The 19,157-nt window shown below is 36.1% G+C and overlaps 2 protein-coding genes and 1 long non-coding RNA gene across 9 annotated transcripts in view; 2 read left to right on the plus strand and 1 right to left on the minus strand.

The window, feature by feature from the left end:
- Positions 1-19,106, plus strand: part of LOC137193877 (uncharacterized) — a 49,425-nt gene extending 30,319 nt beyond the window's left edge. For 6 of the 7 annotated variants that reach the window (XM_067605300.1, XM_067605301.1, XM_067605305.1 and 3 more), the window contains 11 exons: positions 2,869-2,925; positions 13,879-13,935; positions 14,392-14,448; positions 14,926-14,982; positions 15,474-15,530; positions 15,977-16,033; positions 16,257-16,313; positions 16,586-16,747; positions 16,830-17,000; positions 18,605-18,630; positions 18,816-19,106. In XM_067605300.1, the coding sequence (XP_067461401.1) occupies positions 2,869-2,925; positions 13,879-13,935; positions 14,392-14,448; positions 14,926-14,982; positions 15,474-15,530; positions 15,977-16,033; positions 16,257-16,313; positions 16,586-16,747; positions 16,830-17,000; positions 18,605-18,630; positions 18,816-18,824 (767 nt within the window). In that variant the 3' untranslated portion in view covers positions 18,825-19,106. Of the gene's footprint in view, positions 1-1,538; positions 1,719-1,867; positions 2,060-2,868; positions 2,926-13,878; positions 13,936-14,391; positions 14,449-14,925; positions 14,983-15,473; positions 15,531-15,976; positions 16,034-16,256; positions 16,314-16,585; positions 16,748-16,829; positions 17,001-18,604; positions 18,631-18,815 lie in introns of all 7 variants that reach the window. The other variant, XM_067605306.1, reaches the window with a different exon arrangement.
- LOC137193879 (uncharacterized) lies at positions 6,130-8,382 on the minus strand. The gene is made up of 3 exons (XR_010930897.1): positions 7,718-8,382; positions 7,078-7,134; positions 6,130-6,201 (listed from the first exon to the last, which is right to left on the minus strand). It is a non-coding gene; the product is annotated as an uncharacterized lncRNA (long non-coding RNA).
- On the plus strand, positions 11,336-13,209 carry LOC137193480 (complement factor H-related protein 2-like). The gene is made up of 5 exons (XM_067604698.1): positions 11,336-11,446; positions 11,538-11,720; positions 12,571-12,750; positions 12,900-13,091; positions 13,193-13,209. The coding sequence occupies exons 1-5, from the start codon at positions 11,389-11,391 to the stop codon at positions 13,207-13,209; spliced, it is 630 nt and encodes a 209-aa protein (XP_067460799.1). The 5' UTR covers positions 11,336-11,388.
- Positions 19,107-19,157: the final 51 nt, after the last annotated feature.

The raw sequence follows: 19,157 nt of genomic DNA on the forward strand, positions 1-19,157 counted from the left end.
GTGCTTGAGTGAAATGTCTCAACACTTTCTTGGATGCATTGTCATGACATTTTGTGCACACATTCATATCTCATAAAAAGTAAAAAGTATCTAGAAAAAGTTTCCTGATGACATCAGCACGTTCAGTGTTCTTCTTGGTAAAATTGAGAGTGAGCTTCAACTGTATCAAAAGCTCTAAAACTTAAACATTTCAATCTTTCACAGTTTTTCAAGTATAAAATGTCTTTCATGAGCAATAGTCAGACGACTTTATCAACCTCTTATAAAAAAGACATGAAACAAAACATATAAAAATATTGAATAATGTTTACTGACACTGGTTGTTTAGAAAATAAAAGAGCAAGTCATTTAAATTTATAATATGTAAATATTCTGCATGAAAATATCAAAAACAACTAGATCTATGTTATATATATGTTATATTTGTTGAGTTGTGTACTTACATTTTCCCAAATGTTTCCAACAATTTTCAAGAGAGAAATCTGTCATTTTAATCAAGGTAACGGTCCGCTTCATTTGGTCACCTGTCAATGACATCACACCCCCTCTACCAAAGAGTTGTGCGCGTATACTCTTGACGCGTTGTGGTTGTTCGACAAAAACTGTTATAAATGGACTTTTATTCAGTTTTAAGCCACATTATCATGATAAACTTTTAAGATCTTGGTTGTTTTAACTATATCATTTATCATCAGACGTCTCGATCTCAAGGTATCAGAGAAACAAGCTGAGCAAATGTTAATAGCATCTCAGCTAACAGCCCCTTCCGGACATCCGATCTCAAGGTATCAGAGAAACAAGCTGAGCAAATGTTAATAGCATCTCAGCTAACAGCCCCTTCCGGACATCCGGTGCCAGCCAAACAGCGTCAGAGCAACATTGATTTTTATCATGAAACTGCTTTATTCACTGTCTTTACCTTTTTAATCACCGGGTCCATTTCGTCTTGGAGAGGAGGAGACCTCTGCAGATAATTCAGCGTCTAGTAAAAACATCCTGATCGATGAACACTGAAGGAATCATAACCTGAAGAATCTGGTTGTTTAAAAATGAAGACAACAACTTCCATGATCCCACGATACTGCACACCTTCATCACATTCCATCTTTGTTATTGTTTTGACTGAGAGACCCCTAGCGACTGAAATTACATATTGTGCGTTTAATGCAATAAACCTCTATAATGACATTTATTGGTACTATGCTAGTTTCAAAATGGGGTTCCAAACATGGGGTTTGGGACACCTGCAAGAGTCATGAGATGAATCTAAGCAGTCGCCAGTAGAGAATAAAAAAAAAAATTGTTTTATTTTTCAGACTTTTGACTGTAATGTTTGCTTCTATATCATGAAAATCGGTATAGTTTAACATCTTTAGGCCTCTGAAACAGATAAGGGAACATCATTCTTAAATTGACTGTTCTCAACTTGTGATGAGGGGTTGCAAGTAGAAAGTCACATTTAGAAAGTATCTATATTATACATTTATAAAAATGGTTCTGTAAAAATGTTGACTATAGTTTTGTTCTTTTTTCATCAGATGAAAAAACCTGCATTCCACCAACTATCCCTCATGCAAAATACACTGAAAACTCAAATGGTTGGTATGAAGAAGGACACATAATAAGAATAACATGTGACAAAGGATATCAAGATAAAAACCAGGATGCCACTGCTGAATGTATAAATGGAACATGGTCCTCTGTGCCGGTCTGTGAGAGTAAGTCTGTGAGATGTGTTACTCAAGTTAGTTGTGAAAACATAATTACAGTAACCACAATAATATCTGTGTCTAAATCTGAAACCCATCTCATACATCTGGACAACTTTTCCTCTTCTAAGTTATGATATATTTGTTTATTTTTACAGAAAGTCTCCAAGCATGCGGTGCGCCTCCTAAAATCCCCCACGCAGTAATCATTAATCAGGAATACCAGGATGTGTTTGCTGCAGATTCAGAAGTCAAGTATGAATGTGAAGATGGATTTACTGTAGAAGGAGCAGACACCACAAAAACCATCATTTGTATCGCTGGAAGCTGGACTACAGGCCCACCGTGCAGTAAGTGGACAATATTGAGATATGCAGTAATGGAGATACGTTGTATTGTTGTAATAACTACTATTTTAACTAATTAAATTCAAACTTTGTTAAGGACACAGCTCACGGGGGTCCATAGAACAATAAAATACAATAAGACATAAAATAAATATACAACAAAACCATCATTTATAGGGCTGGAAAATGGACAAAAGGCCAATGCAGTAAGTGGACAATGTTGTGAGATATATATATATATATATATATATATATATATACGGTGATGAAAATACTTTATTTTAAATTAGTGGCTGTAGGGGGGAACAGGTGACTACATCACCTGGCTGTGGGTTTGCAGGTGGAGGTAGGTTATTGATCTATATCAAATATGAATGAAGAACATAATATTTTTAATCTCCATGTCACTGATTGAGGCTAATATTTCATCTAGCCAGAAAAACATTAGTATCTTCAAATAAATAAATAAAATGAATAATAAATATATATATATATATATATATATATATATATATTTAAAAGTAATATATCTAAAAAAGAACAAGTACACAAAAAAAGGATTCAACAATGATCAGACACTTGCATACAAGCTGGAACGTCAATGGACCCACATTCTAGACAAGAATCTGATGGAGCTCAGTTCGGGGTTGGTTAAGTCTAAAATAATACCGTCTGCAGATTCAGATGACCTACACATACTGTACAATGTATTAAATACAGTATGAATGAATGTCCATTTATCTCTCCAGTCCAGTTTCTCTCTAGAATATGTGCTGTATGTACACCTAATGAGTTTTCTGTTTTCCTGTCAGGCAGTGGAACCAGACCAGGTACTGGGCATGGTGACAGGACACAACCTACAGGTGGAGGTAGGTTATTGATCTATATCAAATATGAATGTAGAACATAATATTTTTAATCTCCATGTCACTGATTGAGGCTAATATTTCCTCTAGCCAGAAAAATGTTACTATCTTCAAATTTTTGAAAACATGATGGTAAAATGTTTAGACATTACTCTGATTCTGGAAGAATAAGATGAAAACAGCATCTCAGTGTGATACTAACTGGTGCATCTAATGTATCTTACAGGATCATCTGTCAGCTCCGGATCGAATGGGAGAGAGGGAGGAACTCAATTCACAACAAGTAAATCAGTACATTCATTTCTACTTTTTCATCACGTAATGTTCTAATTGATCAGGATTTCTAAACAGATTAGTTGTCTTTTTAATCAATAAACTAAACCTTATATCAGTAGCTCTTATCAGCAGCCTTACTGAGTTATTTAGGGATAGATTGGGTCCATCAGTGAGGCTGGCAGTAAAAGGCTGAGAAAATCAAAAACATTTTAAGTAGATTAAATACTTTGGCAGCATGAAATATTTGTTTTCAGAAACCTTTTTATTTTTCCATTTTAGTTGACCAATGTGGAAGATTCCCCCAAATTTCTGATGGAGATGTTGTGGAAAAACATGAAATGTTTTTGAGATACCGATGCAGTTCTTTTCACAAACTCGTGGGTCTAGAGACAGTGAGATGCTACAGCAGTGGCACGTGGTCAGAAGTACCCACCTGCAAAGGTATGAACAAGTCAACTGTTAAGCTCAAAGAAGTTGACTGGGGAATAAAGTTGCTAAATTTGTTGTTGTTTCTTTTGTGCAGCCGCCTACTGTTCTGTGGACACTGCTGAAAAAGATGGCTTTCAATCTGTTGGAGTTGTATTTTTAGAATATGGTGAGAGAAAGAGATTTGAATGTGAGAAACCGCACAGGTGGTCGCTTCCACATTATTCCTTCGGCCGGTGCACTAATGGAAGAATGAGCTTTACTAACTGTAAGTATCACTTTAAGCTCTTTACATTTTAATATATTAATATTCTATAAACAGAAATACAGATATTTATATTATTATATATTATTATATTATAATATATTAATATTCCATTCATATTCCAATCATTCTGATTGGTTAGGATCCAGAAGCTTTGTTAACAAACTATGAAACAAACTGTAATAGTAGGATTTCATTACTTTTTCTTGTTCTTTACTCGAAATGTCAACTTCTCAAATACAGTGGAAACCGCTTATAGTGATCATGGTTACAGTGATCAATCAGTTATATGGATCAAAAAGCTCAGGACAGAATCATTCCTATACAAATGCTGTTTAAATAATTTGCTTATAGTAATCAAGTAGTCCACTTACAGTGTTCATTTTGGGTCTTGTCCAGCAGTCTCCAGCTAGAGGCGGAAGTGACGTTTAGTTTGCCGGTTAAGTAGTTTGCTGATCAGGCTCTAAATGGTTAGGTGCTCTACCTTGAGCCCGGACAGCTCAGGATCCGTCACCATATTGTGACAATAACACAAATGTTATTGGACCAAATGGATCAAATTCTGATGATAAAACAAGTCGTTTCCTGGGGGTTATGAGGCTCAAAAAATTGTATTCACTGTTTTACAGCTGCTCCATTTTCAATGATTGTGTGTGGGAAAATGCTTTTTGGGCCAGTGTGCATCACAGGACTGACTCAGAAGTTGTAATTATACAGTTTGGCCACTATGTCAAATTTGCTTCACACGAGTCCCCAGGAACAGCGCCGGGCTTTGAAGCCAATTTGACACGGTGGCCAAACTGTGGAATTACAACTTCTGGGTCCAACAGGAGCACAAAAAACATTTTTCCCGCACACAATCATGGGAAAAGGAGCAGCTGTAAAACGGTGGATACATTTTTTTTCGCATCACAACCCCCACGAAATGATTTGTTTCACTATCAGAATTTGATCCAGCTGAAGTCTCTAGTGAGCATGCTCTCATAGGGCCCATAGAGCCTGCACAGTATGTTTTCATCCAGCTAATTTCTTTATAGCGGGAAATGGCTTTTTTGGCTTCATGCGCCACTGAGCAACTTTTATAGGAATGAACAGGGCCCCGCCTCTGACGCTATATCCAGTTTTCTTTATACATCCATGGCTTCACAGCCCAGTGCAGTTCCTGGGGACTTGGTTGAAGCCTGGGCTTTTGACTTGCAGGGAGCATTTCTACATACCTTTTGGAATTTTAACCATGTTTAGCACAGATATCATAACAGTATATAAATAACAGAAAATCACAAAAAGCATTATATGGCCCCTTTAAAGGAAGTTTGACATTTTAGGAAGTATTATTATTCACTTTCTTGCTGAGAGACAGGTATTGATCTTCTCATCTAACACTCTTCAAGAAAACGAATAAGTGCATTTCCCAAAATGTTGGACTATTCTTTTATTCCACTGATTTAGCATTGCACTCCTATAACACTGTCTGACTTGAAATGGACTTCTTAAAAAATCAGAAAATCTGAATCGATGCAGCGGAACCAGAGATACAGTTCTTCTACAATTAAAGTAAATAAGCTGTTCCACAAATTCACTGCTGTGCTTCTATATGATTGTTTCCAGGTTGTACCGGGTTTGAACATGCTATAGTGAGTATTACTCCTGAGTCTACTTTGAAACACGCTGTACTTACACTAATGTTGTCTTCCATTTGAAGCACCACTACTTTTTCTTGAACTTTTATTTACATTTATGATTATGTATTTATATATTACTTTTTTATTATCTTTTATTGGAGTTGTTAATGTTTGTAAATCCTCTATTTTGTAAACAGGGTTGCTAAGGCTGTATCACAAAGGGGAAGACAATGCTGCCTTTGGATTTATGCACAACCAACTGAAAACCAGCCTGGAAACATTAAGTTATGATCATGCTGTCACACACTGTGCTGGGCTTCTCAAGAAACATTTCTGGCTTTTCATTTTAATTGATGAATGCCTACATAATTTAGGAGCATATGGTCTGTCTGTATGCTCAAAGCTGTGAAAATAACTTGACAGATAAATATGGTGCATATTTGATGGACTGGCCTGAATAAAATCTTTGACTGGAATGTCAAAACTAATGTTTCTACAACTGTGTCTGCAGAGTTTTTGTATCTAAATCATAGACTGTGTGTAAAGATGAACGTAGCGAGGTGTGACATCACCCATTGGTTTGCACTGGAGCCGGTTTAAAGCCCAGAGTTGCTACTTACGGTCAGCGCCATCTTTTCCATTTGGAGCCAGGACCGTCCACTAAGGAGTGCAGGTTGTTGCCTTTTCACGCTGTGGAAATACATATGGAACTCTAGCTTACTGGGAACACCATGCTGTGCACACTTGGGTTTCTTTAGTTCAATTGTGCTAATAGGGCTGGTATTGTAATCAAGTAGCATTAAATTTACCAAAATATTGCAACAATAGTTTAATTCTTTTCTTTTCTGTTCTTGTACCAATATGAAAACAAATAACATCTGACAACAGAGCACAGGACAACAGAGAAAACTAGACTCGAAGAAACCAAAACAAAAAAGAAAAAAGGCAAAACAGAAGCAACAAGAACAGCATAAGAGCAAACAAACAAACAAAGGTTAATATTTGGCTTAGATCTTCTTATTGCAGCATGCATGTGTTTAGGTAGGTGTGTGTGTGTGTGTTTGTGAGGGTGGGAGCTGGGGAGAGCAGCAGGTGAGCGAACTGTCAATCAACACCCACACGGCAGACATCAGAGCTTCTAATCTCAATTCAAATCTTATTAATGGAGCAATAATTTCCAAAATGACCACCAGCACACCTATTAGATGGTGGAAATTTAGTGATTGAGTCCATAATGTCTTGTTGAAAAACACTTTTAACTTAATATTTCTAGTGAGAAGTTGACTCTTTTTGATTGGGAGTCAGTTGGAGCTGGGGATTTTTTGGAGCTGTCAGTGGTATTACTTTAAGGTATTTCCACATTGGTTTCACCCTCAAGCTGTTGTAGTTGTAAAAAAGTAAAAGTGACAAACAACATGACAGGTGGAAATAGCCGCCAGATAAACCTTTATGGTAGAAAATGCCATCCCTTTGTTCAGCAGATCCTGCAGAAATGACGGGGCAGCTGCCAAAGGGCAACTGAATTATATGGTCTGGCATCCAAAGCACCATTCCACAAATACTCACCATTTGCAGTTGTAAAGTGACCTTGCGCTGGTCTCATTTAAGGCGGTTTAGTGCCACCTTGTGGACATATATGGGAAAAAAAACATTTGTTTTAGTTGAACAAGCATGCAGTTCATCGCTTTCCTTTCCTTGGTGGAATATGGATTACATATGCCTTTAAGTGCTGCTTAACAGTTATATTATTAGTAATATTACATAGTATTGTGTTTGTAACACAAGTGTTGAGTTGTCAGCACTGACTTTATTCTGTTGTTATGGGAATTGTTGGATGCTTCAGTTGAGCTAATTAAGAGCTAACAGGCTAAATCAGGCTAAATGACTAGCATCACATGTAGGCTACAATGTTTTACATATTTGCTTTGGTCTATTTTGGTTTATTTGAAATATTGTATAGAGTACTCTACAGATGGCAATATTTAATGTGTTTATGTAATACTAGTGCAGTGCCCGTTCAAAACATGCTTGTTCAGAACAGGCCAATTTCTCAGTACCTAAAGAGAACAGTGCCTGTCCCCGGTCCCCAAAACGCCTCAAAGCATGGCTATCAGTAGACGCTACAACTTATCGATGTTCCCTAAATGTCTCACAAACAGCCTATCGGTACACACTGGAATCCGAGTCCAAGTCAAGTCCCCATTACCTGAGTCCGAGTCCGAGTTGAGTTTCCAGATGGGCTCCAGTGCTCCACTCTGGCACAAAGAGCTGCCATACAATAAAAAAGGTCTACAGTAAACAAAAATGGCACAGCTGTGATTTCATATTAATATTAATGATGCACCGATTGCAATTTTCTTGGATTTTTGGCGATTCTGATTTTCTTTATAAGAATTAAAGAAGAATTTTTTTGTTTTGTTTTTTGGACTTAAAGGTATTACAAATTGCGAGCTTTGTGTCTTCTTCACTCACGCTAAAGAAATTCCATACAAACGACGATGTGTATTTGTGGCTGTGATGTCTTTACGATGTGTTCGCGTCTGCATGTGTGTGTGTCTGTGTGTGTGTGTGTGTGTGTGTGTGTGTGTCTATAATGTCTGTGCCGCAGCTGCTGCTGTGTGCATGACGTGAACCATAGTGTGGCTATGTGAAAATTTGACGGCAAAACATCCGATATATATTATTTCTTTATCAATTAACAAGTTCGAGTCCTCGTCTTCAACTTCCCGAGTCCGAATGCAGTCAATGCTCGAGTCCAAGTCCGAGTCCGAGTCACAAGTCCTGAAAATCAGGACTCGAGTACTAATAGTGTTCCTTCTCTGAACACCAGCATCACAGCTGCCAGCGAGTTGTGGCTGCGCAGGGAGGCGTATCCCAGAGTAAGATACAGACCGGGTACTTGAAAGTGAACCACTGACTTCTTTGTTTCCTTACCTGAGTGGGTCCTGAAGTGCATTTCTAGACTTTCCTTTAAATTCTTTCTTGCAAACCTCACACTGATGCACAGCAGTTTTCAATCAAGTCAAGTCAATTTTATTTATAGCCCAATATCACAAATCACAAATTTGCCTCAGAAGGCTTTTACAGTCTGTACAACAATACAACATCCTCTGTCCTTAGACCCTCGATTTGAATGAGGAAGAACTCCCTCAAAAAGCTCTTTAACAGGGGAAAAAAATGGAAGAACCGAGGAGGGATCACTCTCCCAGGACGGACAGATGTGCAGATGTGTGTACAGAATAGAACAAAAAAGAAACATTTTCATAACAAAATGCTACCAATTTCAAATGTATAGATAGCATGATGAAGCTTAATTTCTCTCGAATAACAACAGTTTTGGGTCAGTGAATCCAGAGAGATCTTTATGGAATTGGCTGGTATTTAGGGAATTTGTCTTGCATTGTGATTTTGTTATTTCAGAACTGCCTCTTTTTATTTTCGCAACAGGTAATTGTGTTATTTCATCAGCAGGTCAACTGGTATTAGGAAAGACTTTATTTACTTTATTCCACATATGGGAGCTGTTTGGAACAGCAGACGTATTGTTCACAGACTCAAATCCTTGTATTATAAAAGATAGATGGGGAAGAATATCTGGTCTGTTATGCACCATTTGAATGCCATTGATAATGTTCTCTTTTTTGACTTCTACAGTGCTACTGTGTGAAATATAATTTTAGCTGTGATTTAAAAAATAATTTCACACTGTAATTAAAGCAATACACAGTGTATTTTCCGTATGGTGGGTTTACAGGCACATCCACTATCTACTAACCAACAGTCTTTGCTTCAATGAAAGTAGAAGTATTAACATGCAATGAATTTCATTATATTCAGTTTTATTTTGATAATGATGCACATACTTGTTTTTGCAATTATACAAAAACAGCCATTATACAACCTTTGCATGCTAACATTGTTCTTCATCTGTTCATATACCAAAGAGAAACTAAAATTGTTGAGTGAGCTTCCTTTACATGTGGTGATATTATTTTGTTCCACAGTACTTTTGAATTGTATTTATTGGGACAATGTACAGTTTTAAACAAATGTTAACAATTTATTTACTGTACCAGAGTTAGCTTTAAAGCTCATTTTCATCTGCACTCCCTTACAAATAAAACATATAACAGCACAATAACAAACAGTACAAAGCAAAAAACACACAGGACACATTATACAAAATACAAAGCTACACACAATAGCACATCACATACACCCACAACTAGAAATTAATAATGTAAACTTGTCAAATTAAAAGCAAGATTATTAGAGATTATATGAGAAGACCATCAGATGAAATTTAGATTCAGTGGTTACAGAGCTGAGTAGTTTTTAGCAGATTTTTAAATTTGGTTTTGAATGTACTGACAGATTTTAACTAACTAACTAACTATTAACTAAGGAACTGGAAAATGTTTGACCTGACAATGACACTAGGTGAAAAGTTAAGGGATCACCAAAGTTATTAAAATTCACACTGAGGGGGACAATAATGTGTGTACTAAATTTCATAGCAATCAATTCAATACTTGTAGAAACATTCCTCTTAAAACCACAGTGGCTTCTTTGCTGCTAAATTTATTTCAGCCTTTATTCATTTTGTTTACTCCTGTGATTTTCCTACTGTGACATGTCAAAATGTCCTCCTAACCTTCTAGGCCTATCAACCACTTTAAAGGTTTCCATATTGTGCCATCATATTTTGGAATAAACTTTTTGCCGCCATCAAGGAATCAGGCTCTGTTGTGATCTTTAAATCTTAATTTAAAATTTAATTAAATTTTAATCCTTTTGTACTATTAGTGCCCATATAGCCCTCTACATTTAGTAGGATTCAGTGCCAGCCTCAGTTGTGCAATGGAAGTGTTAGTGCAACTCCGGCTTAGCTAAGGCCTAACTAGGTTTATTTCTGTTTTACCAAGTTGTGAGATCAACAATGACTTTTGCGTTTGATGCATGCATGCTGCTCTGCTCTCCTTCAAAGTGTTGGATCACCTTCATCCTCCACTCTTCAATTCTCACCTAACTGGGCCCTCATGGAGCTGAACCAGCAATTACAACTGATTCAGGCTCCAGGAATTTGTATTGTATGACTAAATGACACAATGCAGGGCATGTGAGGATCCAGCAGATGGCAGTCAGAGTCTAAAATGGAAGTCACTGTATGACTAACCATATGACCACAAGGTAAATATCCCATGACTAAGAGCTAATATGGAACATCATTTCCTCTCTACTTTTGTTTTATAAGTAAATGTATCTTTGCAGAATTTCACCTCTGTTTCTAAAGTCTTCTAATGTGACTGTGTTTTAGTGTTTCATAATGCTGACCTCTGATCACAGCACTCCGGAAAGTCATTACGAAATCTGGACTCTAAACGATCTCATAGATTTTTGTAGAAAACATTGTTTGCAAAATCTAGAGACAAATGAATCACCATGGGCATTTCTCAAACAAATTAAATGTGCAATAATAAGAGCAGTGTTTTCTAGAATATTATTAATCTGCCTCTTAGATATTTTTATGGTGATTTTGATAAAAAAAAAAAAAAAAAAAAACTGAAATTCAACAGCATCAGAAGCATCAACTCTACAGAACATTGATCTGTGTGCTTTAAGAACATGTTAGCATTTGTAAGGAAGCTCAAATGATCAAGACACTGATCTGACCAGTGTACATGTAGCCTATTTGTACATTTGTTTGTTGACTTCCGAGCAACAGTTTGTTGACAGTTACTCAGCGTACTGTTTACTATTTCTTAATTTCGTAACTCATTGGGGAAATGCCACCAGCAATTATTAACTGGCCCTGATCTCAGCTAGTCTCTCACTGTGGTCCATCTGCTTTGTCGTGACGGTTTAGTACTTGACAAAATGTGTGTGAGGTATCTTGGATTTCTTCTTCTGATTTGGTTTCCTGGAGCGCTGCATGGTGAGAACATTAAATTCTGTCAATTAGAAACATTTTTATTTATAAATATATATGTATCTAGTATGTACGCTTGTTTATCATTGTATTTCAGCACAAAGAGGACAACAAGGTTGTCTTGCTCCCAAACTGGATAATGGTTATTTTGTCCTTGAAGAAGGGACTCCTCATGAGCTCATTTATGCCTGTGATAAGGGGCATAAGCCAGTAATGGAGGGTTGGTGGGCAACAAGTATATGTCAAGATGGGAAATGGTCTCATGAACCACAATGTATAGGTAAGTGTTTAATATACAGTATATGTCTATTGGGTCGCTTGAAGGAGCTGAAAGGTTTCCTTTAGGTCATTTAAATTGAAGGTGCTTGTGGAATTTTGTGTAGGCTGCAAAGTTATAATATCATTAATTATCTAAATACACAAGATGAACTGAAAATAGGTCAACAGATTCAAGGAAAATATTTCAGATCATTTCAGAAATTAAATAAACATGCACAATAAAAATGGCATTTCTGGATGACAGGGCATCTTGTTTTGGATGCAACTTTTTCAAAGAGGTCAGCGTCTAAATGTAAAAAAAAAAAAAAGATGTCGACACATCTTATTTCTGTTGTACTGTGTGTATTGTCTATAAACGCTGGTAAAAATGCAAATTAACCACAGTAATAAATGTTCTAAAACGCAAATATAAAATATCTTCCAGGAGCAACCACATGCTTCATAACCTTTAAAAAGCAAGTAATTTATGGCTACATGCCTATTGACATTTATTGATATTATGCTAGTTTCGAACTGGGGTTCCAAACCCCACAAGGAGTCACAAGATGAATCTAAGGTGTCACTAGTAGGAAATAAGAAAAAAAAAAAGAATTCTGTTACACAAAGTTATTTTTATTTTTCTCTGTTTACCTCTTTGTTGTCAAACTATGTAGTTTAATATCTTAACACCAATGAAACTAATAAGGAAACATCACTCTTAAATTGAACTATTCTCAACTTGCTTCCTGTTATGAGGCGTCACAAGTAGATATTATTTTGTATTTAGAAAGTATCAGTACTACACATTCATAAAAGTCGTTTTGTAAAAAAGTCTGAAAATGTTGACTGTAGTTTTGTTCTTTTTTCATCAGATGAAAAAACCTGCATTCCACCAACTATCCCTCATGCAAAATACACTGAAAACTCAAATGGTTGGTATGAAGAAGGACACATAATAAGAATAACATGTGACAAAGGATATCAAGATAAAAACCAGGATGCCACTGCTGAATGTATAAATGGAACATGGTCCTCTGTGCCGGTCTGTGAGAGTAAGTCTGTGAGATGTGTTACTCAAGTTAGTTGTGAAAACATAATTACAGTAACCACAATAATATCTGTGTCTAAATCTGAAACCCATCTCATACATCTGGACAACTTTTCCTCTTCTAAGTTATGATATATTTGTTTATTTTTACAGAAAGTCTCCAAGCATGCGGTGCGCCTCCTAAAATCCCCCACACAGTAATCATTAATCAGGAATACCAGGATGTGTTTGCTGCAGATTCAGAAGTCAAGTATGAATGTGAAAATGGATATACTGTAGAAGGAGCAGACACCAAAAAAGAAATCATTTGTATCGCTGGAAACTGGACTACAGGCCCATCATGCAGTAAGTGGACAATATTGAGATATGCAGTAATGGAGATACGTTGTATTGTTGTAATAACTACTATTTTAACTAATTAAATTCAAACTTTGTTAAGGACACAGCTCACGGGGGTCCATAGAACAATAAAATACAATAAGACATAAAATAAATATACAACAAAACCATCATTTATAGGGCTGGAAAATGGACAAAAGGCCAATGCAGTAAGTGGACAATGTTGTGAGATATATATATATATATATATATATACGGTGATGAAAATACTTTATTTTAAATTAGTGGCTGTAGGGGGGAACAGGTGACTACATCACCTGGCTGTGGGTTTGCAGGTGGAGGTAGGTTATTGATCTATATCAAATATGAATGAAGAACATAATATTTTTAATCTCCATGTCACTGATTGAGGCTAATATTTTATCTAGCCAGAAAAACATTAGTATCTTCAAATAAATAAATAAATAAATAAAATGAATAATAAATATATGTATATTTAAAAGTAATATATCTAAAAAAGATCAAGTACACAAAAAAAGGATTCAACAATGATCAGACACTTGCATACAAGCTGGAACGTCAATGGACCCACATTCTAGACAAGAATCTGATGGAGCTCAGTTCGGCGTTGGTTAAGTCTAAAATAATACCGTCTGCAGATTCAGATGACCTACACATACTGTACAATATATTAAATACAGTATGAATGAATGTCCATTTATCTCTCCAGTCCAGTTTCTCTCTAGAATATGTGCTGTATGTACACCTAATGAGTTTTCTCTTTTCCTGTCAGGCAGTGGAACCAGACCAGGTACTGGGCATGGTGACAGGACACAACCTACAGGTGGAGGTAGGTTATTGATCTATATCAAATATGAATGTAGAGCATAATATTTTTAATCTCCATGTCACTGATTGAGGCTAATATTTCCTCTAGCCAGAAAAATGTTACTATCTTCAAATAAATAAATAAATAATAAATAGATAAATAAAATGAATAATATATATATATATATTAAAATAATATATCTAAAAAAGAACAAGTACACAAAAAAAAGGATTCAACAATGAATTTGCATACAAGCTGGAACGTCAATGGACCCACATTCTAGACAAGAATCTGATGGAGCTCAGTTCGGGGTTGGTTAAGTCTAAAATAATACCGTCTGCAGATTCAGATGACCTACACATACTGTACAATGTATTAAATACAGTATGAATGAATGTCCATTTATCTCTCCAGTCCAGTTTCTCTCTAGAATATGTGCTGTATGTACACCTAATGAGTTTTCTGTTTTTCTGTCAGGCAGTGGAACCAGACCAGGTACTGGGCATGGTGACAGGACACAACCTACAGGTGGAGGTAGGTTATTGATCTATATCAAATATGAATGAAGAACAAAATATTTTTAATCTCCATGTCACTGATTGAGGCTAATATTTCCCCTGGCCAGAAAAACATTAGTATCTTCAAATAAATAAATAAAATGAATAATAAATATATATATATATATATATATATATATATATATATATATATATATATATTTAAAAGTAATATATCTAAAAAAGAACAAGTACACAAAAAAAAGGATTCAACAATGAATTTGCATACAAGCTGGAACGTCAATGGACCCACATTCTAGACAAGAATCTGATGGAGCTCAGTTCGGGGTTGGTTAAGTCTAAAATAATACCGTCTGCAGATTCAGATGACCTACACATACTGTACAATGTATTAAATACAGTATGAATGAATGTCCATTTATCTCTCCAGTCCAGTTTCTCTCTAGAATATGTGCTGTATGTACACCTAATGAGTTTTCTGTTTTCCTGTCAGGCAGTGGAACCAGACCAGGTACTGGGCATGGTGGCAGGACACAACCTACAGGTGGAGGTAGGTTATTGATCTATATCAAATATGAATGAAGAACATAATATTTTTAATCTCCATGTCACTGATTGAGGCTAATATTTCCCCTGGCCAGAAAAACATTAGTATCTTCAAATAAATAAATAAAATGAATAATAAATATATATATATATATATATATATATATATATATATATATATATATATATATATATATATATATTTAAAAGTAATATATCTAAAAAAGAACAAGTACACAAAAAAAAGGATTCAACAATGAATTTGCATACAAGCTGGAACGTCAATGGACCCACATTCTAGACAAGAATCTGATGGAGCTCAGTTCGGGGTTGGTTAAGTCTAAAATAATACCGTCTGCAGATTCAGATGACCTACACATACTGTACAATGTATTAAATACAGTATGAATGAATGTCCATTTATCTCTCCAGTCCAGTTTCTCTCTAGAATATGTGCTGTATGTACACCTAATGAGTTTTCTGTTTTTCTGTCAGGCAGTGGAACCAGACCAGGTACTGGGCATGGTGACAGGACACAACCTACAGGTGGAGGTAGGTTATTGATCTATATCAAATATGAATGAAGAACAAAATATTTTTAATCTCCATGTCACTGATTGAGGCTAATATTTCCCCTGGCCAGAAAAACATTAGTATCTTCAAATAAATAAATAAAATGAATAATAAATATATATATATATTTTAAAGTAATATATCTAAAAAAGAACAAGTACACAAAAAAAGGATTCAACAATGATCAGACACTTGCATACAAGCTGGAACGTCAATGGACCCACATTCTAGACAAGAATCTGATGGAGCTCAGTTCGGGGTTGGTTAAGTCTAAAATAATACCGTCTGCAGATTCAGATGACCTACACATACTGTACAATGTATTAAATACAGTATGAATGAATGTCCATTTATCTCTCCAGTCCAGTTTCTCTCTAGAATATGTGCTGTATGTACACCTAATGAGTTTTCTGTTTTCCTGTCAGGCAGTGGAACCAGACCAGGTACTGGGCATGGTGACAGGACACAACCTACAGGTGGAGGTAGGTTATTGATCTATATCAAATATGAATGTAGAACATAATATTTTTAATCTCCATGTCACTGATTGAGGCTAATATTTCCTCTAGCCAGAAAAACATTAGTATCTTCAAATTTTTGAAAACATGATGGTAAAATGTTTAGACATTACTCTGATTCTGGAAGAATAAGATGAAAACAGCATCTCAGTGTGATACTAACTGGTGCATCTAATGTATCTTACAGGATCATCTGTCAGCTCCGGATCGAATGGGAGAGAGGGAGGGACTCAATTCACAACAAGTAAATCAGTACATTCATTTCTACTTTTTCATCACGTAATGTTCTAATTGATCAGGATTTCTAAACAGGTTAGTTGTCTTTTTAATCAATAAACTAAACCTTATATCAGTAGCTCTTATCAGCAGCCTTACTGAGTTATTTAGGGATAGATTGGGTCCATCAGTGAGGCTGGCAGGAAAAGGCTGAGAAAATCAAAAACATTTTAAATAGATTAAATACTTTGGCAGCATGAATATTTGTTTTCAGAAACCTTTTTATTTTTTCCATTTTAGTTGACAAATGTGGAAGATTCCCCCAAATTTCTGATGGAGATGTTGTGGAAAAACGTGAAATGTCTTTGAGATACCGATGCAGTTCTTTTCACAAACTCGTGGGTCTAGAGACAGTGAGATGCTACAGCAGTGGCACGTGGTCAGAAGTACCCACCTGCAAAGGTATGAACAAGTCAACTGTTAAGCTCAAAGAAGTTGACTGGGGAATAAAGTTGCTAAATTTGTTGTTGTTTCTTTTGTGCAGCCTCCTACTGTTCTGTGGACACTGCTGAATATTATCTACTTCAATCTGTTGGAGTTATATTTTTAGAATATGGTGAGAGAAAGAGATTTGAATGTGTGAAACCGTCCAGGTGGTCGTTTGCACATTATTCTTTCGGCCGGTGCAATAATGGAAGAATGAGCTTTACTAAATGTAAGTATCACTTTAAGCTCTTTACATTTTAATATATTAATATTCTATAAACAGAAATACAGATATTTATATTATTATATATTATTATATTATAATATATTAATATTCCATTCATATTCCAATCATTCTGATTGGTTAGGATCCAGAAGCTTTGTCAACAAACTATGAAACAAACTGTAATAGTAGGATTTCACTGCTTTTTCTTGTTCTTTACTCGAAATGTCAACTTCTCAAATACAGTGGAAACCGCTTATAGTGATCATGGTTACAGTGATCAACTACTTATATGGATCAAAAAGCTCAGGACAGAATCATTCCTATACAAATGCTGTTTAAATAATTTGCTTATAGTAATCAAGTAGTCCGCTTACAGTGTTCATTTTGGGTCTTGTCCAGCAGTCTCCAGCTAGAGGCGGAAGTGTCGTTTAGTTTGCCGGTTAAGTAGTTTGCTGATCAGGCTCTAAATGGTTAGGTGCTCTGCCTTGAGCCCGGACAGCTCAGGATCCGTCACCATATTGTGACAATAACACAAATGTTATTGGACCAAATGGATCAAATTCTGATAATAAAACAAGTCGTTTCCTGGGGGTTATGAGGCTCAAAAAATTGTATTCACTGTTTTACAGCTGCTCCATTTTCAATGATTGTGTGTGGGAAAATGCTTTTTGGGCCAGTGAGCATCACATGACTGACTCAGAAGTTGTAATTATACAGTTTGGCCACTATGTCAAATTTGCTTCTCACGAGTCCCCAGGAACAGCGCCGGGCTTTGAAGCCAATTTGACATGGTGGCCAAACTGTGGAATTACAACTTTTGGGTCCAACAGGAGCACAAAAAGCATTTTTCCCGCACACAATCATGGGAAAAGGAGCGGCTGTAAAACGGTGGATACATTTTTTTCGCATCACAACCCCCACGAAATGATTTGTTTCACTATCAGAATTTGATCCAGCTGAAGTCTCTAGTGAGCATGCTCTCATAGGGCCCATAGAGCCTGCACAGTATGTTTTCATCCAGCTAATTTCTTTATAGCGGGAAATGGCTTTTTTGGCTTCATGCGCCACTGAGCAACTTTTATAGGAATGAACAGGGCCCCGCCTCTGACGCTATATCCAGTTTTCTTTTTACATCCATGGCTTCACAGCCCAGTGCAGTTCCTGGGGACTTGGTTGAAGCCTGGGCTTTTGACTTGCAGGGAGCATTTCTACATACCTTTTGGAATTTTAACCATGTTTAGCACAGATATCATAACAGTATATAAATAACAGAAAATCACAAAAAGCATAATATGGCCCCTTTAAAGGAAGTTTGACATTTTAGGAAGTATTATTGTTCACTTTCTTGCTGAGAGACAGGTATTGATCTTCTCATCTAACATTCTTCAAGAAAACGAATAAGTGCATTTCCCAAAATGTTGGACTATTCTTTTATTCCACTGATTTAGCATTGCACTCCTATAACACTGTCTGACTTGAAATGGACTTCTTAAAAAATCAGAAAATCTGAATCGATGCAGCGGAACCAGAGATACAGTTCTTCTACAATTAAAGTAAATAAGCTGTTCCACAAATTCACTGCTGTGCTTCTATATGATTGTTTCCAGGTTGTATGTGGGCTGAACATGCTGTGGTGAGTATTACTCCTGAGTCTACTTTGAAACACGCTGTACTTACACTAATGTTGTCTTCCATTTGAAGCACCACTACAATTTCTTGAACTTTTATTTACATTTATGATTATGTATTTATATATTACTTTTTTATTACCTTTTATTGGAGTTGTTAATGTTTGTAAATCCTCTATTTTGTAAACAGGGTTGCTAAGGCTGTATCACAAAGGGGAAGACAATGCTGCCTTTGGATTTATGCACAACCAACTGAAAACCAGCCTGGAAACATTAAGTTATGATCATGCTGTCACACACTGTGCTGGGCTTCTCAAGAAACATTTCTGGCTTTTCATTTTAATTGATGAATGCCTACATAATTTAGGAGCATATGGTCTGTCTGTATGCTCAAAGCTGTGAAAATAACTTGACAGATAAATATGGTGCATATTTGATGGACTGGCCTGAATAAAATCTTCGACTGGAATGTCAAAACTAATGTTTCTACAACTGTGTCTGCGGAGTTTTTGTGCCCAAATCGCCCCCAGTA

The sequence above is a fragment of the Thunnus thynnus genome, chromosome 12 (genome assembly GCF_963924715.1).
Source record: "Thunnus thynnus chromosome 12, fThuThy2.1, whole genome shotgun sequence".
Lineage (NCBI taxonomy): Eukaryota > Metazoa > Chordata > Actinopteri > Scombriformes > Scombridae > Thunnus > Thunnus thynnus.

What these genes read in the sequence shown, in the direction of transcription:
- LOC137193480 (XM_067604698.1), top strand. Translation starts at nt 11,389, where the DNA reads ATGTGTGTGAGGTATCTTGGATTTCTTCTTCTGATTTGGTTTCCTGGA. An exon ending in TCATGAACCACAATGTATAG is followed by an intron (nt 11,721 to 12,570) that starts GTAAGTGTTTAA and finishes TTTTTTCATCAG; the next exon opens with ATGAAAAAACCTGCATTCCA. An exon ending in CTCTGTGCCGGTCTGTGAGA is followed by an intron (nt 12,751 to 12,899) that starts GTAAGTCTGTGA and finishes TTATTTTTACAG; the next exon opens with AAAGTCTCCAAGCATGCGGT.